This window comes from Kryptolebias marmoratus, linkage group LG5, assembly GCF_001649575.2.
Source record: "Kryptolebias marmoratus isolate JLee-2015 linkage group LG5, ASM164957v2, whole genome shotgun sequence".
In the NCBI taxonomy this organism is placed as follows: Eukaryota; Metazoa; Chordata; class Actinopteri; order Cyprinodontiformes; family Rivulidae; genus Kryptolebias; species Kryptolebias marmoratus.
The window spans coordinates 5,174,209-5,201,655 of NC_051434.1; the positions used below are offsets into that span (position 1 = coordinate 5,174,209).

Below are 27,447 nucleotides of genomic sequence, written 5' to 3' on the forward strand. Positions count from 1 at the left end.
GTGACATCAGAAAATCAACACTACATTTTTAAACAGTGTTTGAAGCTAAATGTGACAAAATTTAGGCATGAATTTTTAGCAGAAGCTAAATGTGACAAAATTTAGGCATGAATTTTTAGCACAAGCTCCTTTACAAACGGCGCCCCATAGTCCTTGGAGAAGCTGAAGAACGACTCAGCTGGTGGAGGTTTGGGTCGATTTACACGATTAAATAAAACAAACTGAACCATTTCACCTCCACACTGTCTGGATTTACTACTTCCTGCCTTGTTGGCGTTCCTGACTCTCGATACGTGACACTTCAGAGTGATCAGGGAAAACGGCGAAGAAACACTAGTGATTTTTTTCAATCTTTGATTTTTAATTTTAAATTAGAGAGACTTTTATGAGTTTCCTTGTTTCAAAACACTTTTCATTTCCCCTTCAAACTCTGGCATGAAAGGCGCCATGCTTCAAGGAACGTTTCATTCTGTGTGTGCAGATTCTGAAACAGGCGAGCTGATTTTAAAGCCTCTGGTGACGTTTCATCACTTGAATATTGTCTGGTTTTCCCATGTTTTATTTGGACGTCGTCACCACGGACCTCCTGATCTGAGAGCAGCTGAGCGTTAATCAGCTGAAACGCCACAAAACAACAAGCGTCTGTTCGAAACAACGCTCTGTGGGTCACATGACCACACTGCACGCAGACAGGAGGAAGGCAGAAAAAAAAAACTTTATTTACACACGTCGGCTGAACGGTCTGCTGCTCCACTGAACTTTAAAAAAGCTGAAGCTATCCTGCATCACATCTGCGCTTATAAGCAAATACTTTTATTATAAATAATCAATAAGCGACTGAATTTAACATCTGTTGGAGTGAAGAGTGGTATTTTTCTCTAACAAGCTCTCAGTCCTTAATAATTAGAATTGATGAGCAAAAACAACAGATTTAATAAAATATTTAAGCATCATTTCAGTCTTTTGGATTAATAATAAGATATATAAGTGTGTGTGTGTTTTATTTTCACAAAATGTCTTCATTAAAAGCTGTTTTTCCTTTTTATGAACATAATGTTTCGTAAATTTTATGTATTTTTGCAGAAAACCTGAGAAAACTTAGAGGATGAAAGAAGAAGTGAATTATAAATGACTTTATTTTAGCTGTTTGGGATTTAGATAGATGCATGTTTTTTTGCAAACATTGAATTTTTTAAGTGAAAAGACAGACAGAGCCGTCGTTCTGGTTCATTTCCTCTTTTTTAACTCAGACTTTCACTTCCTGCTTTGGCTTATCTCAGACCTTCAGCCGCTGCTGATGAAATTTAAAAAAAAAAAAATAGAAGCCTTTTTAAAGAAAGGTTTAGAGCTCGAGACTGAAGAGGAACGTCCACAGCTTTCAGGCTTGTCTCATGGAAAGTCCTGTTGTCTGAGTCAAGATTGAATTCATGCTTGATGCACAAAGTAAATATGTGAGGTTTTAAAAGATGCATCAGTCGTTTTATGTTTATCTTTCTGATCTGTTGCTCATCCTGTCAGAAGCTCTTTAAAACCAAACTAACACGAATGAGATGGACTTCTTGTTGAAAACCAGCGGTTTTTGCTGCTGTTATTTTATGGGTCGGAAGTTGAAACGTTCGGGATCTGCCAGCGGTGACGGAAATATCAGGGAGCTGTGCCGGACATGCTACAGCTGGCTGCTGCTGCTGCTTCCATTTACAGCTGCTCGTAAAGAAGCGTTTGCAAGAACCGCCATGAATCTGTTTCAGATCTGAGATGTTTTGAGATGGAAGCGGTCCACTTTGAGGTTGTTCGAAGGCCTGCCTACAACAGGTAAGATATTATTTATTCATAACTTTCCACAAAACCCCACTTGAAAAGATCTGAACTCAGATCAGTGCTAACCTTCTTTACATGTTTGATGAACAAATCACCTTCTTGAGGACAAACTTGTTTTTATTTTTTCCTAACTGATGGATTTTCATTCATGGCTCCATCTACTTCCTGCAGCTTCATATCAACCCCACACCATGATGCTACCACCACCCTTTTTACCATCCGGTACAGAGCCCCTGAAACCGAATGCCTCATTATCCACACTTAGTTTAGCTGCAGCTAAACTCTCAACATTTATCTTATCGGACAAACTGAAGTCTTTGTTTCTTAGCTGCAAACCTCCAAACGTGTTGATTTGGAGGCGTTTAATTACTGATAATAATTATAATTACTATAAAGTAGCTGTCAGGGGGAAGCAGAGATGTCTCCAGGTGGATCTTGGACCACCTGACCCGGTTTCTCCACCGAGGAGGAAAGTTTGGATGTTTGGAGAGGTGGCAACGCGTCCAAAGACATGAATATAAAAATCATTTCCAAACAAATGTACTTAGAACCCGATTAGTTTCAATAAAACATATCTGAGTCTTTATCAGATCTGCTGAGAGCACTTTGGACTTTCTAATTCTGCTGCTCGAGATTCCAGTAAGCACTGTAAAATAAACCCTCGTTGTGTTGGCACAGAGCAGATGCCAGCTGCAATTAATCATGATCACTAACAGGAAGTTGGAAGCGTTGCCAAATCTGAAGACACTCTGAAACTTTCACCAACACTAAATCAATAGGATAACACCGTGTGTGTGTGGGTGTGTGTTTCAGTGTCAGCAAATACACTATTTAAAGTCTTTTTTTTACATTCATTCTACAGAAACAGCTGAAACAGATCCCCAACTTTACCACAACATTTATGTCCTGAATGAGATTATGAGTGAAAATCCATAAATGAAGAGGAAAAAAAGAGAATATTAGCTCATGTGTGTAGAGCAGAAAGAGAAAGGGAGAGAAAAGGCTTTCACAATGAGCTCTTTTCATTCAGACGTTTAGAGGAAAAATCTTTCCGACGGGTTAACGGCCGAGCCTCCCGTTAAAAACACAACGAGCAGCTTTCACCTCTCCCCTCGGAAAGGAACACACCTTAAAGTGACGCAAGATTTTTAGGTTCGGGAGCCTAAATCTAAAACAATAACCTGCATTGTCTCCGGTGTTTTCGCTGCTTTAACTGAAAATAAAAAGAAACAAATTTGGTGAAACTGAAAGAAAGCAAAGTTTTGACACTGAAACTGTGTGTGGAGATCAAACAGGGTGCCGTTAGCAGCATTTATCTGGTTTTCATCAATATTTCCTAATATGTAGAAGAACATGCAGCCAGTCGTGACGTTAAATGATCAAACTGGGGGGAAAAAAGGCAGACATTCATTCATGTCCATTCAGACTCGGTGACAGAGTTCAGAGTCCAGCTGCTGCCTGTCGCCTCGTTCAAACATTACTCTGAATCATTTCCTTTTCCTCTGACTGGCTGCAGAAATAGCTCCCAGGACACCGACCCACAGCTCACACTTTCGGGCTAACAGGTCGTTAAATGACCGCGTCGCTTCTGGAAGACTGCTGGACATTCCCAGCACAGGAGCAGAGGTGTCTCCCGAGAAGACCTCCGGGCTGAGCTCAGCCACGCCGACTGATGACACATCCCCAGAGTTTCACAGACGCCAAACACCCAGCCAGGTGACGCTGACGCCTGCAGGGCAGCCCAGAACACGTAAAGAAACAACCTGAAGACGTTTCTCCTGCAGACAAACGAGGAGAACTGCACCCAAAACAACACGGAAGTTAAAAGGGCAAACATTTAGGAAAGGATGGGGAAACCCTAAACCAAAAACCTCCAACTTTTCTGGATGATTCACAAACCATGACCTTACTAAGTGTGTCTGCATGACTCTGACACACGTAGAGGAAAAAAACAAAACAACACCCAGCTCTAACTGGGTTATCAGAGTCATAAGTGGGTCACTCAGACTGAACAACCTGATCCCTTCATAGGAGACTGAACAGATCTTTATCACCAGAGGAACGCCTGCTCTTTAATTTAACACCAGGTGGGATTTTTTTTTAAAAAAAGCAGGGTTTAACTTTTAACTAAAGAAGACTAAAACCAAAAACATGAGGAATATCTGCAGGCTCAGGAGTTTCTCATCCAGAATCCCGGCGGAGGTTCAGTTTTCCTAACAGCTCGCAAACACGACCCAACGCTCGACTACATCCCACAAACACTGGGAACAGAGCCCCGCTGTGTTTCGCTCTCTCTCTCCCACCGCAGCCTGCAGCTCGGTGCCTCCAAACTGACTCCAGACCTGTAATTTGGCTCCAGATCTGGAGCAGAACCCAGGAACCAGAACTCACTCCGTCAGAGCCGGCACAGGAAAGCACGCGCAGCGAGGAATAGTTTATTTTTGGCTCGCAGGAAACCTTTACTTCCTCGGCCTGACAACAAGGGCAGAGTGTGTCTGCAGCCCGCGACCTCTGACCTCTGACCCCCGCAGGGTCTCCTGTGACGCTCAGATGGAGGCCCTGTTCACAGGTCAAGGTGGACCCATAATGGTCTGTGTCTGCGTTAGCAAAATATCAGAAAGCAATCAGTGGGTTTTCGTCTACAACCAGTTACCTTTTTGGAGTTAACCCAATTCAAGATGGTGGCTACAGGAAGGCGAACTCAGAAATGGCTACAACGCAGCTGGCTATCGAATCACTGAGCTGAAACTTGGCGTGGCAGAAGCTGGGAGCCATTCAAACACAGACGTCCAGCGCCAACAACTCCATCGTTTCTCAACAAATGATCTTTGTCTAAAACTCGGCGGTGGACAAAGTGCAGCTAAATGTGTTCATAAAATATTCAAATTTTATTAAAGGCAGACTAATAAAAGTAACATTTCAGTTTATTTTGAGGGATAATTACACATTAGCAACTAAATTCTCATTTTAAGCAGCAGAAACATTTGAAAGAAAGTTGGTTTTATGATGTTTAAGCTGAAAATAATTAAAATATTTCTCTTAAGAGGTGTTGGATACGTTTGTTAGAAGAAGCTTGTTTTGGTTCTTTATCAGCAAACTGATCAGAAATCTTCAGGGCTGAGCTCCCCCCCTCCAGTTTGAATCCTTCTGCTTGGCTACACCAACCACACCTCGACCACACATCCTTCTGTCCCCAACACACAACACAACGGTTTTCACCGCCTGACAAAAACTTTCAGCTCGTACACGGAGGAAACCGTGACCACACGAGGATTCAAAGAGCGGTGGAGGCGTGCTGTATCCTGTCACCCGGCTGGGAACCTAAATGTGGCCTTGTGGACCCTGAACACAACCTGAACTCTGTTTCTAAAGGGAAACGGACCAAAATCAGGGGTTGCAGCCTGGAAAACCTGTTCAAATGCTCCACAGATGTGTCAAAAGTCCCTTCAACCCCCCCTTGATTTCTCTCAATCAAGCTTCTGGGTAAAAAAATATGTAGACATGGAAGCACCTACCAGTTTATACAGAAATAATTGTACTCAGTCCTCCCATCAAAGTCATTTAAAATGTCTGAAATGACTCTTGTATACAGTAGATTAATTATTTACAGCTTAATCTGTCCTTCAGAGACATGGCTGAACGGGTAATTTCAAATGATACCAGAACAGGTTTCATCTGAAATCATTTTAATCCGTCTCCTGTGAGCTCACATGAAGTCCTCCTGCATGTGGATTTAATTTGACAAGATTTGTAATAAAGAAATGACTCACCAGAAGGCTGAAAGGAGAGCAGACAGCAGCTGAAGAAATGCCCACTGAGCTGAGAAAGCAGCTGCAGCTCTCTGAAAGCCTCTCTCTGCCTCTTTCTCTCTCTGAGGTGTGGCTCCAACCAGGAAATCCATCCTCCTTTTCACCAAAGAACTTCATTTTTTCTGTTTTCTCCTCCCTCCTTTTGTTTCTGTTCGGCTCAACAGCGCCTCCTGCTGGCTTTTCAGAGCAGACTGTGAAGTCATAATGCTGCCAAATACAACAAACTGTAAAATATTACTGCTTTGTCTCATGTAAGGGTCTAAAACCAAAAAGGAATAAACATTTTGCAGAAAAAACACAATTTTTACTCCAATCACCACCAAAATAAAGTTAGAGTTTTACATTTTTTTATATATTTTGGGGTGAATCTGATCCTTATTCTTTATTAAAACACCCAATTAGGCTGTTTTCTGTCACATTCAGAAGAAAAAGGTTAGATTCTTGGGTCCTTTATGAGAAGGTTTTGACTAAATTGAACAGAATTTTATGCGAATGCTATTTATTTTCCCAAAAATCTGAGAATTTTGACTAAAACTTCTAAATTTAAATCTGTTTACCGACCACAGATGTGTTGCACTGCATCAGCAGGCCTAAGATGTGGGGCAAAAACACCGGAAACCTGCAGGGCTTTCAAAATAAAGTAGACCATTGTGTTAAAACGAATAAACAAAAGTGAATGTATATGTTAATGATTAGCTCAAACAGTTTTATGTTTATTTATGTGGCTCCAATTCAAAACATAAATCACATCAAGTGCTTAGTTTAAGTAAAAATGTATAAAAATGTTTATATTTATGTTAATCAATATTTAACTCTTTAAGTCCACTTGTCTTGTTCTTTGTACAAGAGAACAAAACATTTTTAAAAATGCATATTTTCTATTGATAGCTAGTTAGCTTTAGCTACAACTAGCTATCAATAGATAGATAGATAACTGCTAAAACTGCTACATAGTTGGCTAACAAAAAAAAACGATCAAATAACGGATGCTGGTAATTGTTAGACTTTTATTTTGAAATCCATACCCGGAAGTATAGATGTGTAAAACTGTGAATTTGACGCTTTGAGCTCGTTGAACCTGCGGCAGAACATCAGATTCAGCCTCTGATTCACCGGCATTAAAACCAGAAGAACAAAAAAGGGGGAAGATTTGGTTTTATTTTATATATTTTTTCAAATCACATAATCCACACTCATTTTTTAACCGGAAAAGATCTGAAAAATAAACAGGTAAATCAGCTTCATTCTTCTTTGTCGCTTCTATTTGGTTTTTTGAAGTATTTGTTCTTGTTTAAAGCCATAGATAGATATTAAATGATAGTAATAATAATAATAACGCATTCTGACTATTAATAGAGCTATAGTTTTATTTTTAAGTCAACCCTTTTTCTCTAAATAGGCTGTCTTCTTATTTCGATGGAATTGTCAGTTCTGCGCATGCGCTCCGCCGGCCAACGCCTCAGACTCACTGATGCTCCCCCTGCATCAAAAAACCAATGATCAATACGTATTAACTGGGCCGTATAAACCCTGTTATTCGTCTCTATCTGCATGAGTTCAGTGGATCCGTGTCCCAGAATAAAAGCAGCACCGGAAATAAAATCCACAGAAATCTGAATGGAGTTTGGCGGAAGGTTTATTTCAGGCTGCTGGGGACACGGCGACCCGGTTTCTGTTTCAGTGTCAAGAATAATCCTCATCAGTCCTACAAAAATAACTGATGGTGGACCGGACCGAGACCCAGAACCACATCCCATTATTCAGAAGCAGACCCTGATGTAAGAACCAATAACCCTCCCTGACCATTATTAACTAAATCATCAATTAGTGTTAAAAATCTGATGCTTTTCCTCTCAGTCTGCTAATTGATTAATGAACTCAGATTTTACTGGGTGTCAGCTTCTGTATGATGGTCTTAATTGGGATTTGATTCATATCTGGGGAGAAAAATCCCCTGAAATTGACGATAAATAGCCTATTCTTAAATACTGTGGCAAAAAAATGAAGGTTTTTAACTACAGACCTGGTGAATTATCTTTAAAAAGTCAAGAATACATATTGTCAGTGTTACAGATTCACCTTTAGTTAAATAAAAGTACTGTGAGGTGTAAAAAAAAACAACTTTATGCCACTTTTGTTTAGGTTTTAAACTCAGTGTGTCTTCTTTTCAAAGTAAAGGTCACATTTAGTTTAATTTATTTGTCCACGAGGACGCTGCACTTAATATGTTGGCTGTCAGCTTTAATTTTGAACAGACTTACAAATTAAAAAGGCACAAATTACAACCAACAGGTTTGTGCACAACTGAGCAGCAAACACGCAGGGATATACAAACAAAAAAAAGAAAAAGAAAGAAATAAACAGGATTACATATGATATTTATGAAACGCTAACACAAATTAGCAGAGCAAGAGGTTATTTAGAAAGTGAAATAGTGACATATTTATACGTAAACTGAGCTTTTTTAAAAGATGAAAGACTTCACAATCTGATTCCCATCTGGTCCCAAAACGGTTCAACATGATGCAAGTTAAATCAAAATACTAAATAAAATAAAACTATTAAACATATGCCAAGATAAAATATCCTAATTAAATCTTCAAATGATCCCATTAATATAAAAAGGAGTTTGGAAATTTGTATCAATAAATGAAAAAGTTGACAGATAAATAGTTTATTCACAAACACTGTTTACTAAAAGCCCTGTAGCCGGTCTGTCTTAGAGATATTATTTGTTATTTTTATATTTTTATATCATGGAGGTTTCTGGTTTTGCCCGTCAGTATTCTGAGTTTTGTTTGACTTGATTTTTAGACGTTACCATGATGGAGAAATCAAACAGCCAGTATGACTCCTTCCTGTTCTGGAGGCAGCCCATCCCGGCTCTGGACCTGTCGGAGCTGGAAGACCTGGGCTTGGTGGACAGCGGCCCGAAGGACAAGATGTCCCAGCTGTGGAGTCAGGACAACAAGGTGAGACATCAGACCCTCTGCGTCCTGAGCCAATCGTGTTCCCTTTTAAGACTCCATGTTTGGTGTTCCTCAGGAGGAGCTGACCGAGTTCTCCTCCTTCAACTACTGGAGAGCCCCGATCGCCGACGTGGACGCTCTGCTGGCGGACCTCAACCTGCTGCTCTGAGACCGCCACAACCCGAGCCGCCGTCAGAACCCTGCATCGTTTCATCCAAACGGGTCACACCCACGTCCAGATCTGACCTCTGACCCTCCATCAGACTCGTCTCTGCTGTCCACAAACACCGACGTAACGTTAAAGTGAATCTCAAGTTTAACTAAAAAGCTGATCAAAGCATCACGTTTTAGAGCTGCAGGTGGTCACAGTGCGCTAATGTTTGTGCTTATTATTTAACTTAAAGCTGTAGGTTTTATCTCGTAGAAGATGACTGCATGACGTCACCATCTGACTGATGTTTTGTTGTTATTCTGGGAATTCAGCTGCAGGATTAAAGCGGAAGCAGTGGCCTTAAACCTGCTTTAGTTTCTATTCAAGTGTTTTACTGAACAAAATCTATCTGGTGTTAAATAAGGCTTAATTTTTTTGCCCCTTTTTTGGAGTTTAAATGCTTAAGATGCAGATTTGTGCCTTTTTGTTCTTTTATTCTGAGCTGCTTTAACACTAAATTTGTCTTGTTTATTTATTTCAGCTGTTTTGTTGTTAAGTGAGATTCAAAGTTCAGAATATTTAACACCTCCTCACATTAATAAAATACCCTTTTATATACATATGAGCTCCTTGTTTGTTTGTCTTTTGACAGAAGAGGGAAAAATAACTATTTTGATCAGAAAATTGTTAATATTTAATTGACAAAATACAAAAACAGAACTTCACCAATAAATAAAATGGAAATTTGAACATTAAAAATTTCAAATCATGTACTTGCACATATATATGAATAATAAAAGGTAAAAAGTTCTTTAATTTGCTGTAACATCTATAAATGATTATTAAATTGGTTGTTGATAAAATAAGGCTGCATTTAATAACACACTGATAATTATTTTTATTAAGCCCCTATAATTAGTCTTTGAAAGTATATTTTCTCTGTAGTTACACTTCAAATGCATTGATAAATAAATAAAAAAGGCCTGACAGAATTCTAATTACTTGAATTTATTTAATTTTTAAACATTTAACTTTTTGTGGTTCATAAACATATTGAACAAACACAGATTTACAATATATACAATTCAAAAAATAATTATTCATAAACAATGTTATTACTGAAACTGACAGTTTCGTAAACTTCGTAAATATTTAAACAGCACTTTTGAACAAAAATAAAAATATTTAGGCTGATTTCTCCTGGCTGGGGGAAATGTTCGGACTGTTTTTAATGACAAAAAGCAGGAGGGTATGCGCCATTTCTTTGGGCTGTTCTGGGGTCAGCGCCCGTTTTGCCTCTGCGGTGACGCGAACGGTTTCTCCGCTGTTCAAAACTGACCTCGGGTCAGCTTCACAGTCACCTGACAGAGCCCGCCCACGAAGGGGGTTAACGCGCACTCTGGCTTCCACCTCCGGTGTCGCGAGGCCGCCATATTTGTACCAGAAAAAACACAAACATAAGGAGTTTTTTAAGGGTTCTCGGCGGGTAAACACCTGCTGAAATACGGCTCGCAACAAGAGGCTTTTAGTCACGAGACTCAGCGAGAGAAAAAGGTAAAACCAGCGTTAATTTCACTCACTAACCATCTTTATGCGAGCAAGCTAACGGCTAATAAGTCGGCTGGTAAACAGCGAAGTAAAAAAAAAGTATCCACTTCCTGTCAGCTCCTTCAGAATAAAATACATTCTCAACGTTCCAACTGTCAATTTTCTTTTTCTCATTTGCGGAATAAAGATCCTGCCCCTTGTGCTCGAATTAAAATAAATCGAAAATACAGATACTACCCCTGCAGTGGTGAGTTATGCCAAACATACAACGATAAAATAATAAAAAATTAGGGAACATAACTTAGACTATTAACAAGTCTCTTATGTTGAAGGGTGAATTCGTAACATCCGGTTGGGTAGCTACCACTTCTCGCTAACTTTCGCCGTAAACAAGCAATGCAGAGTCCGACATGCTGCAGTGGTTCTTCATGTCTGTGAGGGCTTTTTAATTTTTTTTGTTTAATTCTGCACATCGCTAGCTTTCCCTGCGTGTTGCGGAACGGCAAAAGCGTGCAAGTGCCCCACGCAAACAGGGGCTTGTTATATTTAGCCGGCTAGCGTGCTAACATTAGCAGAGAGGAGTAGCCTGGCGAACCCCACAAACTACACACACGGTAAGTCGCCGTTCCGTTGTCCTACATCGGCAGGGGACGCACATTTACTACGATTAAACACCTTAAATTTTTAGAAAAATAAAAAAGAGAAGGCGTAAAGAAAAAAAAATCTCATCAGGAGAGTCTTCGGTAAGCGGTTTGACGGTGCGCGCTTGTCGAGTCTAACCGGATGTGGAAGTAGTTTTTTCTCCGTGTGTAAAATAGGAAATTTCTGTGTGACTTCCCCCGGAAAGCCAACAACTTAATATCAAACAGTTTCCTGTCTGTGCTACTGTTAATTTATCGGTGCACACGTCCGCGCTGGGGATGCGGTATTCGGTTCGCTCGGACGCGGAGAGCGGGGGGTAACGTGGCACATGGCGGACTTGTTTTCTGGCAGTGAAGGCGCGTAAAATGGCTTCTCGGCCGCGGAGAGGAAAGCCTCGTCCTTCGGCGTCGTTTCGCAACGCTAAATCCGCTGTGCTCCCCGGCTTCCATTATCGGACGCGGGTTTTAACCGCTGTCCTGCGAACAAAGCGCATTTTTTTTTTTCAACTTTTAAATCTTTACCACCCACTCAGACCTTTTAAATTCATGCCTATTTGTTTGTTTCAATTATTTTCATTGCATTTTAAGGATATTGTTTAGCCGACTAAACATGTTTGTGCATCCCTACTCGGATTAAGTTTAAAAAAAAAATTGCAATTTTTGCATTGTTAAGTTATCATTTAGTAAAAGTTGTCACATAAAAGTAGCAAAAATGCCCACAATGTGGATATTTTTAAAAGTTTGTTCAGGTTTAGTTTGATAAAGCGGTGGCGCCTGTGTCCGATAATGGACGCCTAACAGTTAGGTTTGCAGCGAATAGGAAAAAGCTTCAAAAAAATCCTCTTCTGGTGAATGAAAAGTTTCACTTTATGGGGAAAAATAAAGTTCACCACGTTTGTGCTTCATCCATGCAACAAAAGAACTAAACTCTGTAAAATTAAATTATAATGATGCCCTTTTATTTGATAAATCCCCCAAAAGATTTGGGTAAATCACCCACAGTAATAAAAAACAACACAAAAAACTCTTCATATCTTAAGTTCTGAAGCTTTTCTCGGGTCTTACAGATATGTTTAAGAACAACGTGTTCATTGCAGATATTTTGTTAAATTTCTGTTCCATAAAATGAAAGAAGTCTGTTAAAATAAGTCCACACTGACCTAATTTTAATATCAGTTTCTGTCTAAAATAAGCCTGAAACATGAGATTATTGAGGTCATTGTAGAGAAGAACTGAGAAAACAGGTTTACATTTCCCAGTGAAAGAGTTGTTGACTAAATGATGTAACCAGTTAATAAAACATGTCGTCAAAGTAAAAAGTTTGGTGCATTAACACTTCAGCTGTGATGATATTAGTTGTCATTTCTTATCAGTTTTATTAAATCACATCAGTGTTTTTGTGAACCAGAGGAGGCAGGGAAGCAACAAGGAGCTCAAGTCTTTTATTCTGAAGGGTTATGACACTTTATTGCTTAAATCTGTAACAAATATTTTTTTTTTTCTGTCCGGTTTAATTTCAATCTGACTTTTTAATTAGTAAAGTGTTAGATGTACAAAATTTTAAAAAGTATTTTTGAGTGTCAGGTGCAGTAGGATGATTTAGGACCCGATTGTTTGGTGATCAGAAGCGATGTCTCGTACTCGATGTGTGTCAGATGTCGCTGGTGGACCTGGGGAAGAGGCTGCTGGAGGCGGCCCGGAAAGGGAACGACGACGAGGTCCGAAACCTGATGGCCAACGGAGCTCCATTCACTACCGACTGGGTGGGGAACCTGATTCCACGTTGGTTGTTGCAAAGTGACAGTTTAGGAGAAAGTGCGTGTTTGTGTGATTCACCTGTGTGAGACCTGTCCTGTGGGTTTGACAGCTGGGAACGTCCCCCCTCCACCTGGCCGCTCAGCACGGTCATTATTCCACTGCAGACGTCCTGCTGAGAGCCGGCGTCAGCAGAGACGCCCGCACCAAGGTGGACAGGACCCCGCTGCACATGGCTGCTGCTGAGGGCCACACGGTGATCGTGGAGCTGCTGATCAGGGTAGGACCTCCGGTTTTCTGTTGACCTGCTGCTGAGTCTAAACTGCTGGAGGTAAAGAAGGCTGTTCGGGGTGTGTCTAGTTCTTAAAACCCTCCTCATGTTGACAGGAAGTGTCTCTGAACAGCTTTGTTGTGGCTTCACTGAACACTTTACTGTTCTTCCTTTTTATATTACATATCTTTAGTCTTAGGAGTCCGTATCTGATTAGTTAATTTTTATAAAAGTAAATGTTTACCTGGAAAACGATCGACCTACAACCAAACTAGCTGATGTGCTCCTTTCAGAGCGGAGCAGACATTAATGCCAAAGACATGCTGAAGATGACGGCTCTTCACTGGGCGGCTCAGCACGGACACCACGGCGTGGCTGAGACGCTTGTCAAGCACGGCGCCGACGTGCACGCACGCAGCAAATTCGACAAGACGCCGTTCGACATCGCCGTGGACATCCAAAACACAGAGCTGATGCTGCTGCTGCAGGTGAGGAGAGAAAACCCGTCAGCCTTTTTACCTGGAAATCCTCTGCAGGAGACTTTAAACATCAGATTATTTCTGGAGGTTTGTCAGTCATGGGGGAGAGTCGACCGTTTTAAGCCACAATAAGAAAGTTAAAGCAAACCAGAATTATTTCTAACTTCAAATATCAAAGGGTCAGAATTTCAAATATGTTCCTTGTGAATTAGATCTCATTTATTTATCTAGTTTGTTTTTGTTTTTTCTCACAAAACCTTTAAGTTATTGGCCTCCTGTTTATGTGTCACCTCATATAAACACATTGAACGAGGGAACGCAGTTTAAAACAGTCCAAGACAAGAGAAAACAAAATCCAGAGGCTGTAGGTGGCTCTGGGAAAAGAAAAATAAAGTTTAGAGACACGAGCGTTTCCAGACTTTATTTCTTATTACATTTTCCTGAAGAAGCAGAGCATTTTTCACACTTAGTGAATATAAAAAAACAATATGTCATCATGATGTCGATTTTAGGTTCATCCTCCACAGCAGGCCTCAAGTCAAGGGTTTTATCCGGAGATAAATTAAATTTTTTTTATTTAAAACCCATTGATGTATGTCTCGCAGCTTTACTGGTTTCATAAGGTTTGCAGTTCAGTTCAGAGCTCCTCCGTGTTCTTTGTGCTCATTTCAGAACATATTGTGTGTTTTGCAGGAGAGCATGCAGAACCAGGTTAACATAAACCAGGTGAGTATGAACGTGGAGACCAGCAGCACCCCCAACCAGCCTCAGTTCATCATCCAGGGGATTCCTGCCATCCAGGGGGGGGTGGTCAACCTGGCAGACCTTCTGAACAAGGCCAACGCAGGTACACACACACACACACACACACACCTTTAACCATCACTGTGGCGGCTCGCTGTTTAACTTTGTGTTTTTGTTCCTCAGGAGAGACAGAGGAGGCGATGGCTGCCAGCGCTTTGGACTCCAACATCCAGCACGCCACTGTCGTCAACGAAGGTGGTCAGAGGGTCATCACCATAGTAACGGACCAGCACGGCAACCTGCAGACCACCGGGGGGATGTCACAGCCGTTCTTCGTCACAATGCAGCACGGACAGCAGAGTACGGCCCGGACAGCGTCTGTTCTGAGCGCCACAGGTCCCCCGCGTTGTCCTGTTGCCAAACGTTTGTTTGTTTGTTTTCAGTGCTGGCAGTTCCAGCCAACACGGTGACGGAGGAGGTGGTCGCAGAGGAGCCTCAGCCTCCGCCCTCCAGGAAGAGGAAGCTGGAGGTGACCAACAACCACAGCGAAACGGGCGAGACGGTGAGCGGAGCACAATTCATTAAAACCGAGATCATCTGATGAAAAACGACGCAATGTCAGGAGATCTGTCGGCATTCAGAGCGCGTTGATGCCGACTCTCAGCGACTCCCGCAGCCATTTTTAGTGTTGGCTGAAGCCTGGTAGCTGTGGCGGCCATCGTGTAAAAGTTGAGCTGTTGTAGAAGAACACTGAAGGTTTCAGAAAACTCGGCCCAGAGGTTCATGAGAGGTTTTGTTTATGCTGCAGATAAATATAAACAAACTATCTCTTTCAGCGGCGGGTGACAAACTTATTACACTATTTAAAAAAACATTTAGGATCACTGCTGTAGTTTGACTCCTTTTTACAGATTATTTATTTCTTTTCTGCTTCTGTTTTTTTTGGGTTAATCATTCAGGATATATTTGGTCTTGTTTTGGCAAACAGCTCGAACGACACCTGGGGCAAAGTTTTATTTAGATTATTGATTAATCAGGGATGTTTTTTCTTGTTTAATAGTAACAAATTTACACCTCTAAACCTTTTGTTTACAGTAAATGTGGATAAAATAAGAGCCTAACTATGAATGAACTGCCTAAAATATCATTAACAGCAACTTTTTCATGATAAGAACTTGGAACTTGCAGGATTTGTTTTTGTTTTTTCTCAGTTCGGTCAACTTTGACCACATTTTTAACATCTTCTGTGATTTTATAAGTAAGTCTTCTTCCTGATCTCCTCTTCCTCGTCCGTCTGTCTGCAGGAGCTGCTGCAGCGGCAGCTGCAGGAAGCCAACAGGAAGGCTCAGGAGTACCGACAGCAGCTGCTGCGGAAGGAGCAGGAAGCTGAGGAGTACCGTATGAAGCTGGAGGCCATGGCCCAAAGTCAGGCCAACACCAACAACGCCGTCAGCGCTGCCACCAACGCCGCCAGTCCGGAGGAGGTGGTGGGAGGGGAGGACGAGGAAGAGGGGGCTGCCGGCGTGGTGGAGGAGGAGGGAGAGATGGTGGTGCTGCAGGAGGGCGGCATCATCATGGAAGGGGAGGAGGGTCAGGTGACGCTGGTGGAGACGGGAGGAGAGACGACTCAGGTCAGCTCCTAACAGAGAGCGGAGGGGTGAAGAGACGGAAGACGAGGAGGAGGAGGAGACGTGTCAGAACAGGAGGGGGCTGATTAGACTCATGAAGCGAACTGAGACTCGAGGGTGAAGGAGCTGAGTCGAGGCGGGGAGCGAACCATCTTGAGTCTCCTAAAAGCAGTGGGAGAGACGGAGTGGCTTCTTTAAAAAGGATCCTCAGAGAGGAAGGAGGAGGAATCACAGATCAGGGAGGACACGACGGAGACGGCCGTCATTCTACCTTCTGAGCGCCTCGTTCAGTGGTCTGTGATGGAGTTACGGCAGAAATAACGAATTAAATGAACGCCTGAGCACATGGGACCTTTTATTTGTACTTCTTATGTAACTTCAGGCAGATCTTCTGTCCCCTGAACGATGCTTAAACGGAACGTTTTGCTTTCATGTTTGGGGTTCTGAAGGACGGGTCTCTGGAACCGAGGACACAGAGAATAAGTGACTTAAAAGCAGGAACATGGAGCGTTATTTTTGTCCTGTTTGCAACCTTTTGGATGCCATTAATTATCTCCATCGTATTCTTTTATGCCTTTTTATTTACACAATGTTCAGTTTCCCTCTGTGTTTGGTTTAGTAAACCTCTGATTCTGTCAGGAAATAATGAGCAGGTCAAAGGGGTCAAAACATCTGTTTGGACACTACAGGAACTCCCGAACATATTTCATGTACTTTGTTTCTTAAGATTATATTTGTTTGACTTTCTTTGGACGTGACCCATCTCACCTGATCCTTTAAATAATGTCCGAATGCCAAACAGTGTCTCTCTGCTTCACAACTAATCGAATATTTATCAGAAAACTCGATCAGTCTCATGGGATGGGTTTTCTTTTTGTTTTTAAGAAGCAAAGAAAACATTTTCTAGGACTCAACACGATGCCTCCTGACTCATTTCCTGTGTTTTTCTGAGTTCAGGGTCTAAAACGAATAAAAACTGAGTTTCTTTAACTCAGAATCCTGATTAGGAGCGAACTGGATTCATGATGGAAATCACAGGTTTCCTTCTGATAATCAGGACTATTATTCCTTATTTTTTCTCCATCTGGTTGTTATGAAGTCATTAAATGAAATAAGTCTGACTTTGACCAAATGTGGAACCGTTACTTAATTTTTTAAAATCATTTATTAGTTTCTCACTTATTTTAACTCAAAATAATTTCATTCTTTCCATTTAAAATAGCTTCAAATGCCTTTTTTTCTAAAAACAAAACCTTTATTGATCCAAAGATTCTCAGTTTAATTTAAAAAAGGGGAGTTAAGGAAAGTTTCTCCCTTGTGGCTTCTTAACGTCCTTTTAAAAAAAGGATTATTTTCATGTACATAAATTGTAAATTCACAAAACTGCTTTTTAAAAATTAGCGCTAACCTTATGAGCTGTTCAGACTTTAAAGGACACCTAGATATCTGAAATGGTACCTGTTCTCTGTCAGAGCCGAATAATTTCCCTACAGTCCGGAAGCATCACCGGTGTTTTTCTCCGTTTGAAATAAAACGGGTGAAGAAACGACGAAGACTTCAGGCCTAAAAAGAAGGAGCTGGAAGACGAAGAGGTCGAACCGAGGGCTGAACCTGGACGTCTGCGGGTGATGGTTGTAGAACATGTTGGATCATAGGAGCTGATTTAGACCCACTCGGTCTTTAGAAATAAAATCCAGGACTGATGGATGTGGAGCACCTGAAGCCTCTGAGGGGTTTCCTGTTGGGATTTATCGTTAGTAACCTTTTAAAACCCGTCATTTCCTTCCTTTTCCCTAACATTTGACATCAGTTGAGTTATTTTTATAACCTTTGCAGCCCTTTTCTATGTACATATAAAGTTGTATTTTTTTAACTTTTACCTGATCGCTTCTCAATAAAGATTATGGTTTTCTGCGTTGAAATATATCAACTTGGTTTTTGTCGTTTTTTGGCGCCGGCCTCTGAGATTCTGATCGTTACGTTTGTTGCTCAGGCTTCTTATGTTGGCTTTTATATTTTTCTGAAACACATTTAATCTGTAAAATCGCACACTCCGCTCTTTATTAGACATCTGCCTCGTTTAATACATTTATTTAAAGTCTAACACTGAAAGCAACAGAGAAAGATGAGCAGAGAAATTAATCAGAAATAGATTCTGATTCAATTTATTGGTTGTTTTTATCAATTAAACATCCCAGTTTGGGTGGTTTTGAGAACTTAATGATTAAATTGCTTTATAAACTTATATTAGGACTTAAGATGCTTGTTGTTATGTCATAAAAACCGGTCAAAATATATATTTATATAAAAGAAAACATCTACAAAATCTTTCTTATAATGATGGTCCTTAAATTAAAAGCTTGTGAACAGCTGCCAGACACCACATGCATTTATCTATGGAAGCAGCTGAAGGGACTAAAAATAGGTCAACAAAGACGACGACCGCTGGAGAGCCGTTTGGGATCAACAAGTCTGACAAATTTTGACGTATTTGTGCACATTTATGCTCAGATTCGAAGAAACTATGCAGATTAAAGTGCTTTGTTTACATTGAGTGCATACCTGCATTTCATTATTTCCCGGAGAACAACTGGAGTTAACGCTTTCAATTTGCACCAGTTGATATAGTTGATATCATCTTTTTTTATGTTTGATTTCATAGTTTGCAATAAATACCTTTAATATATGGAACAAAAATTGGTGTTTTTGAGTGCTATAGTTAAATCATCACATGTAGTTACCCTTTATATGTATATATTTGAGAGATGATGAGATCTGCTGCTGTGTTGGCGTCTAAAATGTAAATTATTTTAACCAATCTATCATCGCATCCATCGTGAAACTCTCAGGTTAGTCGGTTGATCTTGGGATAAGATTAATACCCGATCAATCATGATTGACGTGCCCGCTGGCCAATCAGTGGCGACACGCTGACGCGCTCTGCCCACTCCGAGCGGAGGGGGCGGGGCCGTAGTGGAGGGGGCAGGGCGCGAGGTATCATGGAGGATCAGTAGGCAACTTGCGGCCAGCAGAAGAGGGCAGGCGCTGCTCTGATCCCCGGGACTTTTCTTAATTGTTCCTCGCTCGCTTTTTTTAACAACTACGACACATATTTCGACATGGAAATGAAGAAGAGGATCACTTTAGAGCTGCGGAACCGGAGCCCGGCAGAGGTAAACGAATTAAGACTTTAATAACATGTTTATTGTTGCCCGAAATAGTCCGTGATGTGTGGGTCCGGAGCCCGGGCACGCTGCGCCCCTTCCGTAGCTCTCACGAACCCCGCTCACTCGTTATCACCGCGTCCGGGTAATTCTTTTAGAAACTGTAAATATTGACCAGCTGACGATCTCAGCTCGCAGCGGCGGGTTTCGGCTGAAATGTGGGAGCATCTCACGCAGCTCGGGTCCGTCCGCCCGCCTGCCCGCCCCCCTCGCTCTCCGGTGAAATCCCGTCGTCTCTCACCGAGGTAGAAATGATCAGCATCCGTTCACCTGTAACCGAGGCGCCCGCCACGGACCNGGGGGGGGGGCGAACTTTTCACGGGCAGCTCGGCTTTAGCGGAAGGGGATAAAGCGGGCTGAAATGTGACAAAATGGTGCCGACGGTTTTCAGATTAGCAGCGGGCTGCTCGGGGCTCAGATAAGCACGTCAACAACAACTGACTCCGCCGACCGTTGGAGACGAGCGAGCGGACATTTTAAGTCTCTGGCGGTTTCAAACTTCGACGGAAGCGCCTCGATTTAGACTCGTTTTCTCACTTTTTACTGTTTCCGGATGAATTCACGACACGATTCGTCTCGTTTTCTTGGCTCTTTTTTTCTCTCTCTTCTAATGTGTGTGTGTGTGTGTGTGTCGGTTTGGGTCGCGCATAGACAGAGGTCGGTCACGGAGGAGCGGTAACGCGTTACCGACCTCCTCCCGTTACAGAAAGCGGATTAGCCGTCGAGACTCGCGGTCGACGTGGATTTTGAGCCACGACGGACAAATGTTTCCACACGCCACCTTCGAGAACAGCTTTAAGATTAAAAAAAAGAAAAAAAAATGCCGCATCGGACCGCTAACCGGCTGTCGCCCCGAGCAGGTGGCGAGAGCTCGGGTTGGAGGTGGAGGTGGAGGGGATGTGGGGGTGGGGGGTTAATGGACGATGTAACGGGACAAGATGGCGTTACTCCCGCGCCGTAAAGTACCAGTGAATCAGCCCACTGGTTCGGGCTGATCTGCCCTCACAGTTCGGGCTGCGTGGACGCTGTGAAACCCGACTGCCCCTGAACGCAGCAGCACCCCAACTTTCGTTCACTCCAGCAGATCAGACGCTGCTGTCATGTTTTACATGTCGGGGGAAGCCAGAGCCGGCAGATGGTGAATGCAGAGAATCCTCCTCCTCCTCCTCCACCTCCTCCTCCTGCAGCACCTCCGCTCTGAATGCAGATTACAGCGGGTTAAAGCCTGCGCACTGACGGCGGAGATGGTGGAGCTGCGGGCTGATGCTTTTCCTCTCTGCTCGCTTATATAAGCAGGAAAAAACCCCAAAGAACTCTGGGAAATGAGAGCAGCCACCAGCCTGAGCCGAGTCCTTCACCAGCAGCACCCAGTTCACCACAAGAAAAAAAACTCACTCTTTGCTCCACTTGTTCTTATTTATTTAAGCTTTTCTTGTTAGCAAAATATCCCACGAAGCACTGGAACATCAGCTCCTTTCAACATGGCTGCCAAGGCCAACTGTCACCCTAAAGGACACACAAAAAATGGCTCTAATTCAGTCGATTTCACACATATTGGCCTAAAATGTGGCGTGGTAGTAACCAAGACTGAGCCGAGACGAATGTCCTGACGGCAGCTCCATTAAAGATGGCTGCCGCAGCCAGCAAGCACCAAAAAAGATGGCTGTAGTTCGGTCAATTTTGCAGACATTCCGCTAATATTTGTTGCGGTTTAGGCTGGGAATCTGCAACATCATCGTTTCTCGTTAGAAGATGAGTTTATTTTAGACAAATCAAACACAAAATGAAGACAAACCTATTTAATTTTAATTAAATAATCAGCAGTGACGTCACATGGGTTTTAGAGGTCAGGTTAGTGAAGTGACAGACAAATTAAGCACTAATAATTATTTATTAATTATCTCAAAAATCTGGAGGCGTCAGGTTTGGACTACAGGTGAGCAAACCTTTAGGTCCGCCGCCGCCGCAGCCGGGAGGTTCAGGAGAACAAACAGTTCTGATGAGACATTCCTCAGCTGTCTTATAAAAACAGGAAAACTGTTTACAGACAAAACATCAGTGTTTCCAGACTTTAGAAGTTTGAGTTTATAGACCACGACTATCGTTGTTTCACATTTTTGTAAGGTTGTCAAGGAAAATGCGACTTCAGCCGACAAGCAGAAACAAGCTGACGTCTGATGAATTCAATGAATTATATAAAGGAAGAATAATAATATAGTCAGATTATTGTTATGGAGTGATAGAAATCTGTCAGATTCTGGTTTAAAATCTGTCTTCTGTGACATTTCTTCCAAATTAAAATAAAATGAGTAAAAATAACCGTGCACCTGTGGGATGTGTTTGTTTATCCTCCTGAAATGTCATTAAAAACTAAAACAATGTTTCCATAAACACACAGATTGTAATACAGTAAGTTTACAGATGGTTGATATCCAACTAACGCAATGTGTTGAATTTCAAAATAAAAGCCCTGTCCGCTCTGTTTGTGCTCTCAGATTGTGGAGCTGGTCGTGGACAACAGTCGCTCTGCCGACGGCGAGGTCGAAGGCCTGACGGACGGCTTCGCCGCGCTCGAGTTCCTCAGCATGGTCAACGTGGGTCTGAGCTCTCTGGCCAAGCTCCCCTCGCTGCCCAAACTGCGCAAGGTAAGAACCCGTCCTCCTCCGGGACCAAAGACCAGGAGACGAGGACAGCTTCCACCGGCAGCTCGGGGTGATGTCCATGTCTGTCCACCAGGTGTCCTCAACGTGTGCTTCAGATATCCTGCTCCTTTTGTTCTTAGATAATCAGCTGATTAATCAATATTAAAACATGTTTCCTGCTACTTTTTTTTGCTTGTTGTTTATTAATACTTTTAAAATTCCTTTCATGAACGGGAACTTTTTGTGTGAATTCTTTGTTTTTCTGCAGACTTTGTTCCTTTTTAGCCTTTCATACATCAAAACATTCAGCTTGATTTGAATTTATTCAGTAAAATGATGCAGACACATATATAAATGTACAAACTACATATATAAATATATAAACCACACATATAAATGTACAAACTACATGTATAAATGTATAAACTGCTGGATAACACAAGAAAGTAATTTCCTTTGTGGTTCAGCTCATTCAGGAAATGAGTTTTCTGACTTTTGTTTCTTATAACTTTCATATTTTTCTAAATATTTAACTTTATTTGCAAATATTTTTCTCATAAAAATACTTCAAGATCTCTGTACTTCCTTAAAAACCTTCTTCTCTTAGAAATCTGGTTTATCTTTGTCTTCTTATGCTGATGTTAGCTTTTAGCTAGTCTTTAACTACAGTTAGCCTTTAGCCACCTTTAACAGCTCAGTTTCAGCCTCTCCAGCAGCTCTTAGAGTTTCTCTGGTTTGTTTCGATTTCAGCTGATGTTTTGATTTTAGCTCTTCGGCTGCTGAATGCAGCCTCGGCTCTTCTGACCGTCTCCTCCTCCTCTTCCTTCAGTTGGAGCTGAGCGACAACAACCTGTCGGGGTCTCTGGAGACTCTGGCGGAGAAATGTCCCAACCTGACCTACCTCAACCTGAGCGGGAACAAGATCAAGGAGCTGAACACTTTGGAGGCGCTGGTCAGTCGCTTCTTCTTCTTCTGCAGCTCGTTTACGCTTCAGCAGAAACGGCGTAGATGTTTGTAGACGCTCAGATGCTGCTTTCGTCCTGCAGCAAAACCTGAAGAGCCTGCAGAGTCTGGACCTGTTCAACTGTGAGATCACGTCTCTGGAGGACTACAGGGAGAGCGTCTTCGACCTGCTTCCTCAGGTGACCTACTTGGACGGCTTCGATCAGGAGGACAACGAGGCCCCGGACTCCGAAGCCAACGATGAAGGTGAGGCGCCCGACGCCGCGCTTCCTCTGTTGTCGCCGAAGTCTTGTGCCTCGGTGTGCCCCTGGCTTCACGGCGGCGCGGTCTCTGTTCGCAGATGAAGACGGCGAGGACGGGGCGGGGCCAACCGGCGAGTACGGTGAGGAGGACGACGACGAGGATGATGAGGATGGCTCAGAAGGAGGAGAGGTGGGGCTGAGCTTTCAGGTGAACCAGGGCAATCAGGTGGGCCTCTCAGCCTTTAGCCTGTAGGTGGATCCATCCCCTCCCATCCCATCATGCACCTGTGCTGAGCAACACGCCTTTAGCCTGTAGGTGGAGCCCCTCCCCTCCCATCCCATCATGCACCTGTGCTGAGCCAGGCAGAGAACAGAGTCCTGCTTCGGCTGCAGGAAATAATATCAAACTGCTGCCGATAGTTTCAGTTTCTCACAGACCTCCGGGTTCGACTGTTGCCTCTGTAGGTGTTTGTTTATCGCTGGTTTCCATGGCGACACACCTTCAGTCTCCGGCAGCGATAGTCAGGAGTTTTAGTCTGACACGAAGCCTTTTAAAGAGGTTTGAAGTTTAGTTCAGTTCTCTGGCTGGTTTGATGAATTCATTCGAGGTGTAAACGCGTCCGGGATCAGAGTCAGCTCCAAAATGGCCTCCGCTGACGCCATAATTATCATAATTATCATGATGCTTCTACCTCTGCGTGTGTGTGTGTGTTGCAGACAGTTGTCTTAGTCAGAGTTGGTTTGTTGGATGATAACCTGGATCCTGTCTTCAGCTGCTTGTCTTCTGTCTCCAGCTGACGTTAAGCAGCTCTTTGTGTCTCTTTGCAGGAAGAATACGACGATGAGGATGACTATGCAGAAGAAGAAGGTGAGTTGTGACGTTCCGGCTGAAGCTGAAAGCCGTCGCCATGTTCCGGCTGTGATCGGTCCGGTTTGTCTCCGCAGAGGAACAGGCGGGCGCTCACGGACAGAAGAGGAAGAGAGACGTGGACGACGAAGGCGAGGACGACGAGGATGACGAAGACAACTAGTCCGTCCCCTGACCGCTGTCTGCTTGTCGTCCCTCCCCTCCCCCCACGTCTCTGTCCGTTTCAGTCCTCCTACCGGACCCGGCCGCAGCCGCACCGCTGCGTCTTCAGATAGTTGGTTTCAGTTTGTTGTAGAATCACGTGTTGTTTTTAGATCAAATATAAAAATTTACACAGAAAGATTTTATCTGAACTTTACCTGCTGGTTCCGGCTGAAGACTCCACACGTTTCCCTTTAAAACCCGGTTCAGGTTCCGAGTCTGCCTCCTCTCCTCCCAACATCTGAAGTCTGGCTTCCTCCTCGTAAGAACCCACTCATCAGGTCCTCAGAGCACAAGAGATCGACCAGAAAAGGATTTTTATTTCTTTTAGATCTTCAGGGACAACTTTGAAAACCCTGCCGACCTCAATGTTTGTTGGCTTTTTAAAATCAAACACAAAAAAAAATGGCTGGTTGGATTTGTTTTAGTAGCTTCGAATCTGTCACTCGGCTGGTGCTTAATTTAACAGAAGAAGAAGAGAAGGTAATATTTTCCAGGACCAGCACCAACACAAGAAGCTTTCTCTGTGAACAAACCTTTAAAATCCACTTCACAGCAAACTGAGTCCCTCCTCTTTTGTGTGCCGTGAGCGCTAACCTGTGTTCAACTAACCCGTCAGTCTGCCTGCAGCCTCAGACGAAACACCTTCATGTCCGCACCGCTTTATTTATTTATTTATTTATAAATGTGTGTGTGTGTGTCGGAGCTGTGTCCTGTCCGTCTGAAGGCCGGTTCATGGTTTTTCCACGTCCACAGATAGACGAAACAAACGACCGTAGGGCCTTTCGTTAAAAACAAGAAACAGGGTAAGCTCTCACACACTGAGCCACGGTTACGTCCTGTGACTACCACGCCTGTGGCTCAGGTGCGGTCGGATCGTTTCACACGTGGAGTTTTTTTTTTTGTCCAGCAGAATCATGTAGAATCTCACAAGTTAGATCATAAAAAAAAAACATGAACTGGTCTTCAATACAAAGGTAGTAATACATAAGACAGCCAAGTACTTACCTGGTACTTACCTGGCTGTTACTCTGTACTATCAGGGTACGTACCAGGTACACACCCAGGAGGTACCAGGTGACGAGTCACTCCATAATTCAGCCCGGTCCCTGCAGCTACTCGGTCAGTACCTGCTCAGTGTTGCCAGATATACAGTAATTATGTTTTTTATACAACAGTTTCAGGGTCCGTATGATATAAGATAAGATCGTGCATCGAAATAAAACTGGTTTTTATTCATCTGAGCACCCAGCGTTCATCACAGCGTCCGATCAGAGCTTGCAGGGCACCTTCCCCGCCGTTCCCTCCTGTCCTCATGTTCACAACACCGTTGTCATTTCCTGTCTGGCAACCCTGAACCTGGTGAGCACCCAGTTAGCGCAGGGTAACGAGTCTCTTCGTAGTCAGTACCTGGTGGAGTTCTTTGGGCTGTTTTATGTGTTGCTGCAGGAAAAAAAAAGCATCGTCTGCATCTCCAATCTGTACAGTTTCTGGTTTGTGTTCAAACTTTTGTGAGTTTTTCGTGTTTGACCGTGTCCTCCGGAGGCGCCAGCTGACCCGTTTGTCTCTTTACGTCCTGAGCTGCAAACCTGAAACAGAAATGACCTCCCAGCCCGTCAGGAGAGGCGTCACCGGTTTAAAGTTAGAAACCATCGACCTGCTGAACCTCAGGTCCACAGAAGACACCCTACTCCTGATGTCCCTGTGTGTGTGTGTGTGTGTGTGTGTGTGTGTGTGTGTGTGTGTGTGATTTATTGTAGGTTTGTTTCTCGTGGAGACTGTGAGTGAGTGGAACAAAGTGTTAGCTTTGTGGATTTTTGTTTCTTTCTGTTTTAAAGTGTTCTGTTTTTGGTTCATGTGTTTATTGATCAATGGCTGTTAATATTTTTATCCTAATAAATAACAGAGTGACTCATCTTCTAACTACCACTCCCCCACCCGCCCCGCCGCCCCCCCGAAGGTGGTTAAAACCATCACGACTCAAAACAATCCACTTGTTATTTAGTCGTTTTTACATCCTGGCTCCAGCTAACACGCCTGTATGATACGAGCTTTCTGCTGTGTTTTATGATCTCTGTCAGATAAGCCTACAGTGTTTATTAAAATACGACTATATTTACTTTTAATCCGGTTTACAATGTTGGATTTGTTTGCTCCTCCCGTGTCTTTAAGCTCGTACTCACCCCGTTTGTCTTTGCTGAGTTAAAGTGGATCAGGAGATAATCAGCTTTTATTATTCAAATAATTCTTTACCAATTTAAAGAAGCATCAAAAGTATAAAAATATGAAGTTTATTTCTGTTAGCTGTAAAACAACCAGTTTACAGATTTCTGATTTAATAAAATCATCTCTAAAAGAGATAAAGTTGGTGCAGCTGAAGTCCCACAAAGAGTTCTACATAAGGAAAAATAAAAGTTTGGACAATAAATTATATGTAAATTAAAGCAAAAAGTCATATTTATATTTTTTAAAAATCAAGATAGTTCAAATAAAAAGTTTATGTGTAAATCTAACACTTAGAGGTAAGACTGTAACAAAGAGTCAAAAGTTTAAACAGTGACAACAAATCAAACTACAGCCTGGGAATTTATCAGCAAATAAATAAAAAAAAGGTAAAATGACGTGCTAATAATCATCAAGCAAACAAACCAGAGATGGAGGAAAAAAATAAAACATGTTTGAGCTTTTTATTTGTTAAAAATGACAGAAATGAAGTCAGTTTTTCTCCATATTTATTATCATTTCTGGATTCTAAGCCATAATTATGAGATAGTATCCTCAATCAGACATCTGAGACACTATCTCATTATTACCACTTAGCGTCTCATATTGATGAGAAAGTGTCTCATCGGTAAAAGCAGCTGTGTCATAATTAGGAGATATTGTGCCAAAAATATGAATTAGTCTCTTAGAATCAGGATTTTATCTCATGTCGCTGAGAAAGTGTTTTTTTATTCTTCAGTGTGGTGAAAATAAGCTGACGTATCATCCCTTTAAACCGAAGAATCCGAGTTGTTTCTGTTTTATTTGAATCATTTTTAATAAATCTTCAATCTCAGAAGTTTGGGGATGTTTTTTATTTCTTTATTGGCTGATTATTGATTAAACCACATGTTCACAGTCTGTCCTGCAGGGGGCGCTGCTCTCCTTTTCTTGAAATATTTCTCCTGATATTTTCATTTTTTTTCAGTACTTTAATTACATCAATATCTGAGGAGACTTTTAGATAGAAATTAAGGGATAATTCCTAATTTTTCTGTTCATTTATCTACATCCAAACTATTTAATTTACGTTTTATGTTTTTTTTTAAATATATTTTCTTTTGTGGGATTTTGCTTCTGAAGAAATGAGTTCAGAACATTTCAGTCGTTCATCAACAGGAAGGTGAACAGAGAAAAGAAACCCCCGTGGTGTGTCCTGATTAGGAAGCAAGGGAGCAGGGAAGGAGGGAAGGAGGCTGCTCACTCCTAACCTCTGACATCTCCCCTTTCTC

General features: G+C 42.3%; 4 protein-coding genes across 7 annotated transcripts in view; 3 read left to right on the plus strand and 1 right to left on the minus strand.

Annotated features, from left to right (window-relative positions):
- cdc42se1 (CDC42 small effector 1) overlaps positions 1–5,704 on the minus strand; it is an 18,960-nt gene extending 13,256 nt beyond the window's left edge. The window contains exon 1 of the mRNA XM_017429666.3: positions 5,589–5,704. The gene's annotated coding sequence lies outside the window, so the exon portion shown is untranslated. The remainder of the gene's footprint in view (positions 1–5,588) is intronic.
- Positions 5,705–6,669: 965 nt separating this feature from the next.
- mllt11 (MLLT11 transcription factor 7 cofactor) lies at positions 6,670–9,373 on the plus strand. The gene is made up of 3 exons (XM_017429668.3): positions 6,670–6,857; positions 8,442–8,599; positions 8,673–9,373. Exons 2-3 carry the CDS (start codon positions 8,450–8,452, stop codon positions 8,763–8,765), a joined length of 243 nt encoding a protein of 80 aa, XP_017285157.1. The 5' UTR covers positions 6,670–6,857; positions 8,442–8,449; the 3' UTR covers positions 8,766–9,373.
- A 772-nt stretch (positions 9,374–10,145) lies between these two features.
- Positions 10,146–17,739, plus strand: gabpb2a (GA binding protein transcription factor subunit beta 2a). Of its 3 annotated transcripts, none has more exons than XM_017429661.3 (8): positions 10,146–10,301; positions 12,592–12,699; positions 12,804–12,971; positions 13,256–13,450; positions 14,135–14,288; positions 14,369–14,545; positions 14,629–14,747; positions 15,490–17,739. In XM_017429661.3, exons 2-8 carry the CDS (start codon positions 12,592–12,594, stop codon positions 15,826–15,828), a joined length of 1,260 nt encoding a protein of 419 aa, XP_017285150.1. In that variant the 5' UTR covers positions 10,146–10,301; the 3' UTR covers positions 15,829–17,739. The 3 variants fall into 3 exon arrangements, with proteins under 3 accessions (XP_017285150.1, XP_017285149.1, XP_024864714.1); XM_017429660.3 differs by lacking the exon at positions 10,146–10,301 and adding an exon at positions 10,363–10,909; XM_025008946.2 differs by lacking the exon at positions 10,146–10,301 and adding an exon at positions 10,946–11,293.
- A 1,054-nt stretch (positions 17,740–18,793) lies between these two features.
- anp32e (acidic (leucine-rich) nuclear phosphoprotein 32 family, member E) lies at positions 18,794–26,079 on the plus strand. Of its 2 annotated transcripts, none has more exons than XM_017429663.3 (7): positions 18,794–18,986; positions 21,533–21,682; positions 22,509–22,631; positions 22,726–22,888; positions 22,983–23,110; positions 23,713–23,752; positions 23,830–26,079. In XM_017429663.3, the coding sequence occupies exons 1-7, from the start codon at positions 18,933–18,935 to the stop codon at positions 23,913–23,915; spliced, it is 744 nt and encodes a 247-aa protein (XP_017285152.1). In that variant the 5' UTR covers positions 18,794–18,932; the 3' UTR covers positions 23,916–26,079. The 2 variants fall into 2 exon arrangements, with proteins under 2 accessions (XP_017285152.1, XP_017285153.1); XM_017429664.3 differs by having other exon boundaries at positions 18,795–18,986; positions 22,983–23,074.
- Positions 26,080–27,447: the final 1,368 nt, after the last annotated feature.

What these genes read in the sequence shown, in the direction of transcription:
- mllt11 (XM_017429668.3), top strand. Translation starts at nt 8,450, where the DNA reads ATGATGGAGAAATCAAACAGCCAGTATGACTCCTTCCTGTTCTGGAGG. An exon ending in TGTGGAGTCAGGACAACAAG is followed by an intron (nt 8,600 to 8,672) that starts GTGAGACATCAG and finishes GGTGTTCCTCAG; the next exon opens with GAGGAGCTGACCGAGTTCTC.
- gabpb2a (XM_017429661.3), top strand. Translation starts at nt 12,592, where the DNA reads ATGTCGCTGGTGGACCTGGGGAAGAGGCTGCTGGAGGCGGCCCGGAAA. An exon ending in TCGTGGAGCTGCTGATCAGG is followed by an intron (nt 12,972 to 13,255) that starts GTAGGACCTCCG and finishes TGCTCCTTTCAG; the next exon opens with AGCGGAGCAGACATTAATGC. An exon ending in TCTGAACAAGGCCAACGCAG is followed by an intron (nt 14,289 to 14,368) that starts GTACACACACAC and finishes TTTGTTCCTCAG; the next exon opens with GAGAGACAGAGGAGGCGATG.
- anp32e (XM_017429663.3), top strand. Translation starts at nt 18,933, where the DNA reads ATGGAAATGAAGAAGAGGATCACTTTAGAGCTGCGGAACCGGAGCCCG. An exon ending in GGAACCGGAGCCCGGCAGAG is followed by an intron (nt 18,987 to 21,532) that starts GTAAACGAATTA and finishes TTGTGCTCTCAG; the next exon opens with ATTGTGGAGCTGGTCGTGGA. An exon ending in CGCTGCCCAAACTGCGCAAG is followed by an intron (nt 21,683 to 22,508) that starts GTAAGAACCCGT and finishes CTCTTCCTTCAG; the next exon opens with TTGGAGCTGAGCGACAACAA.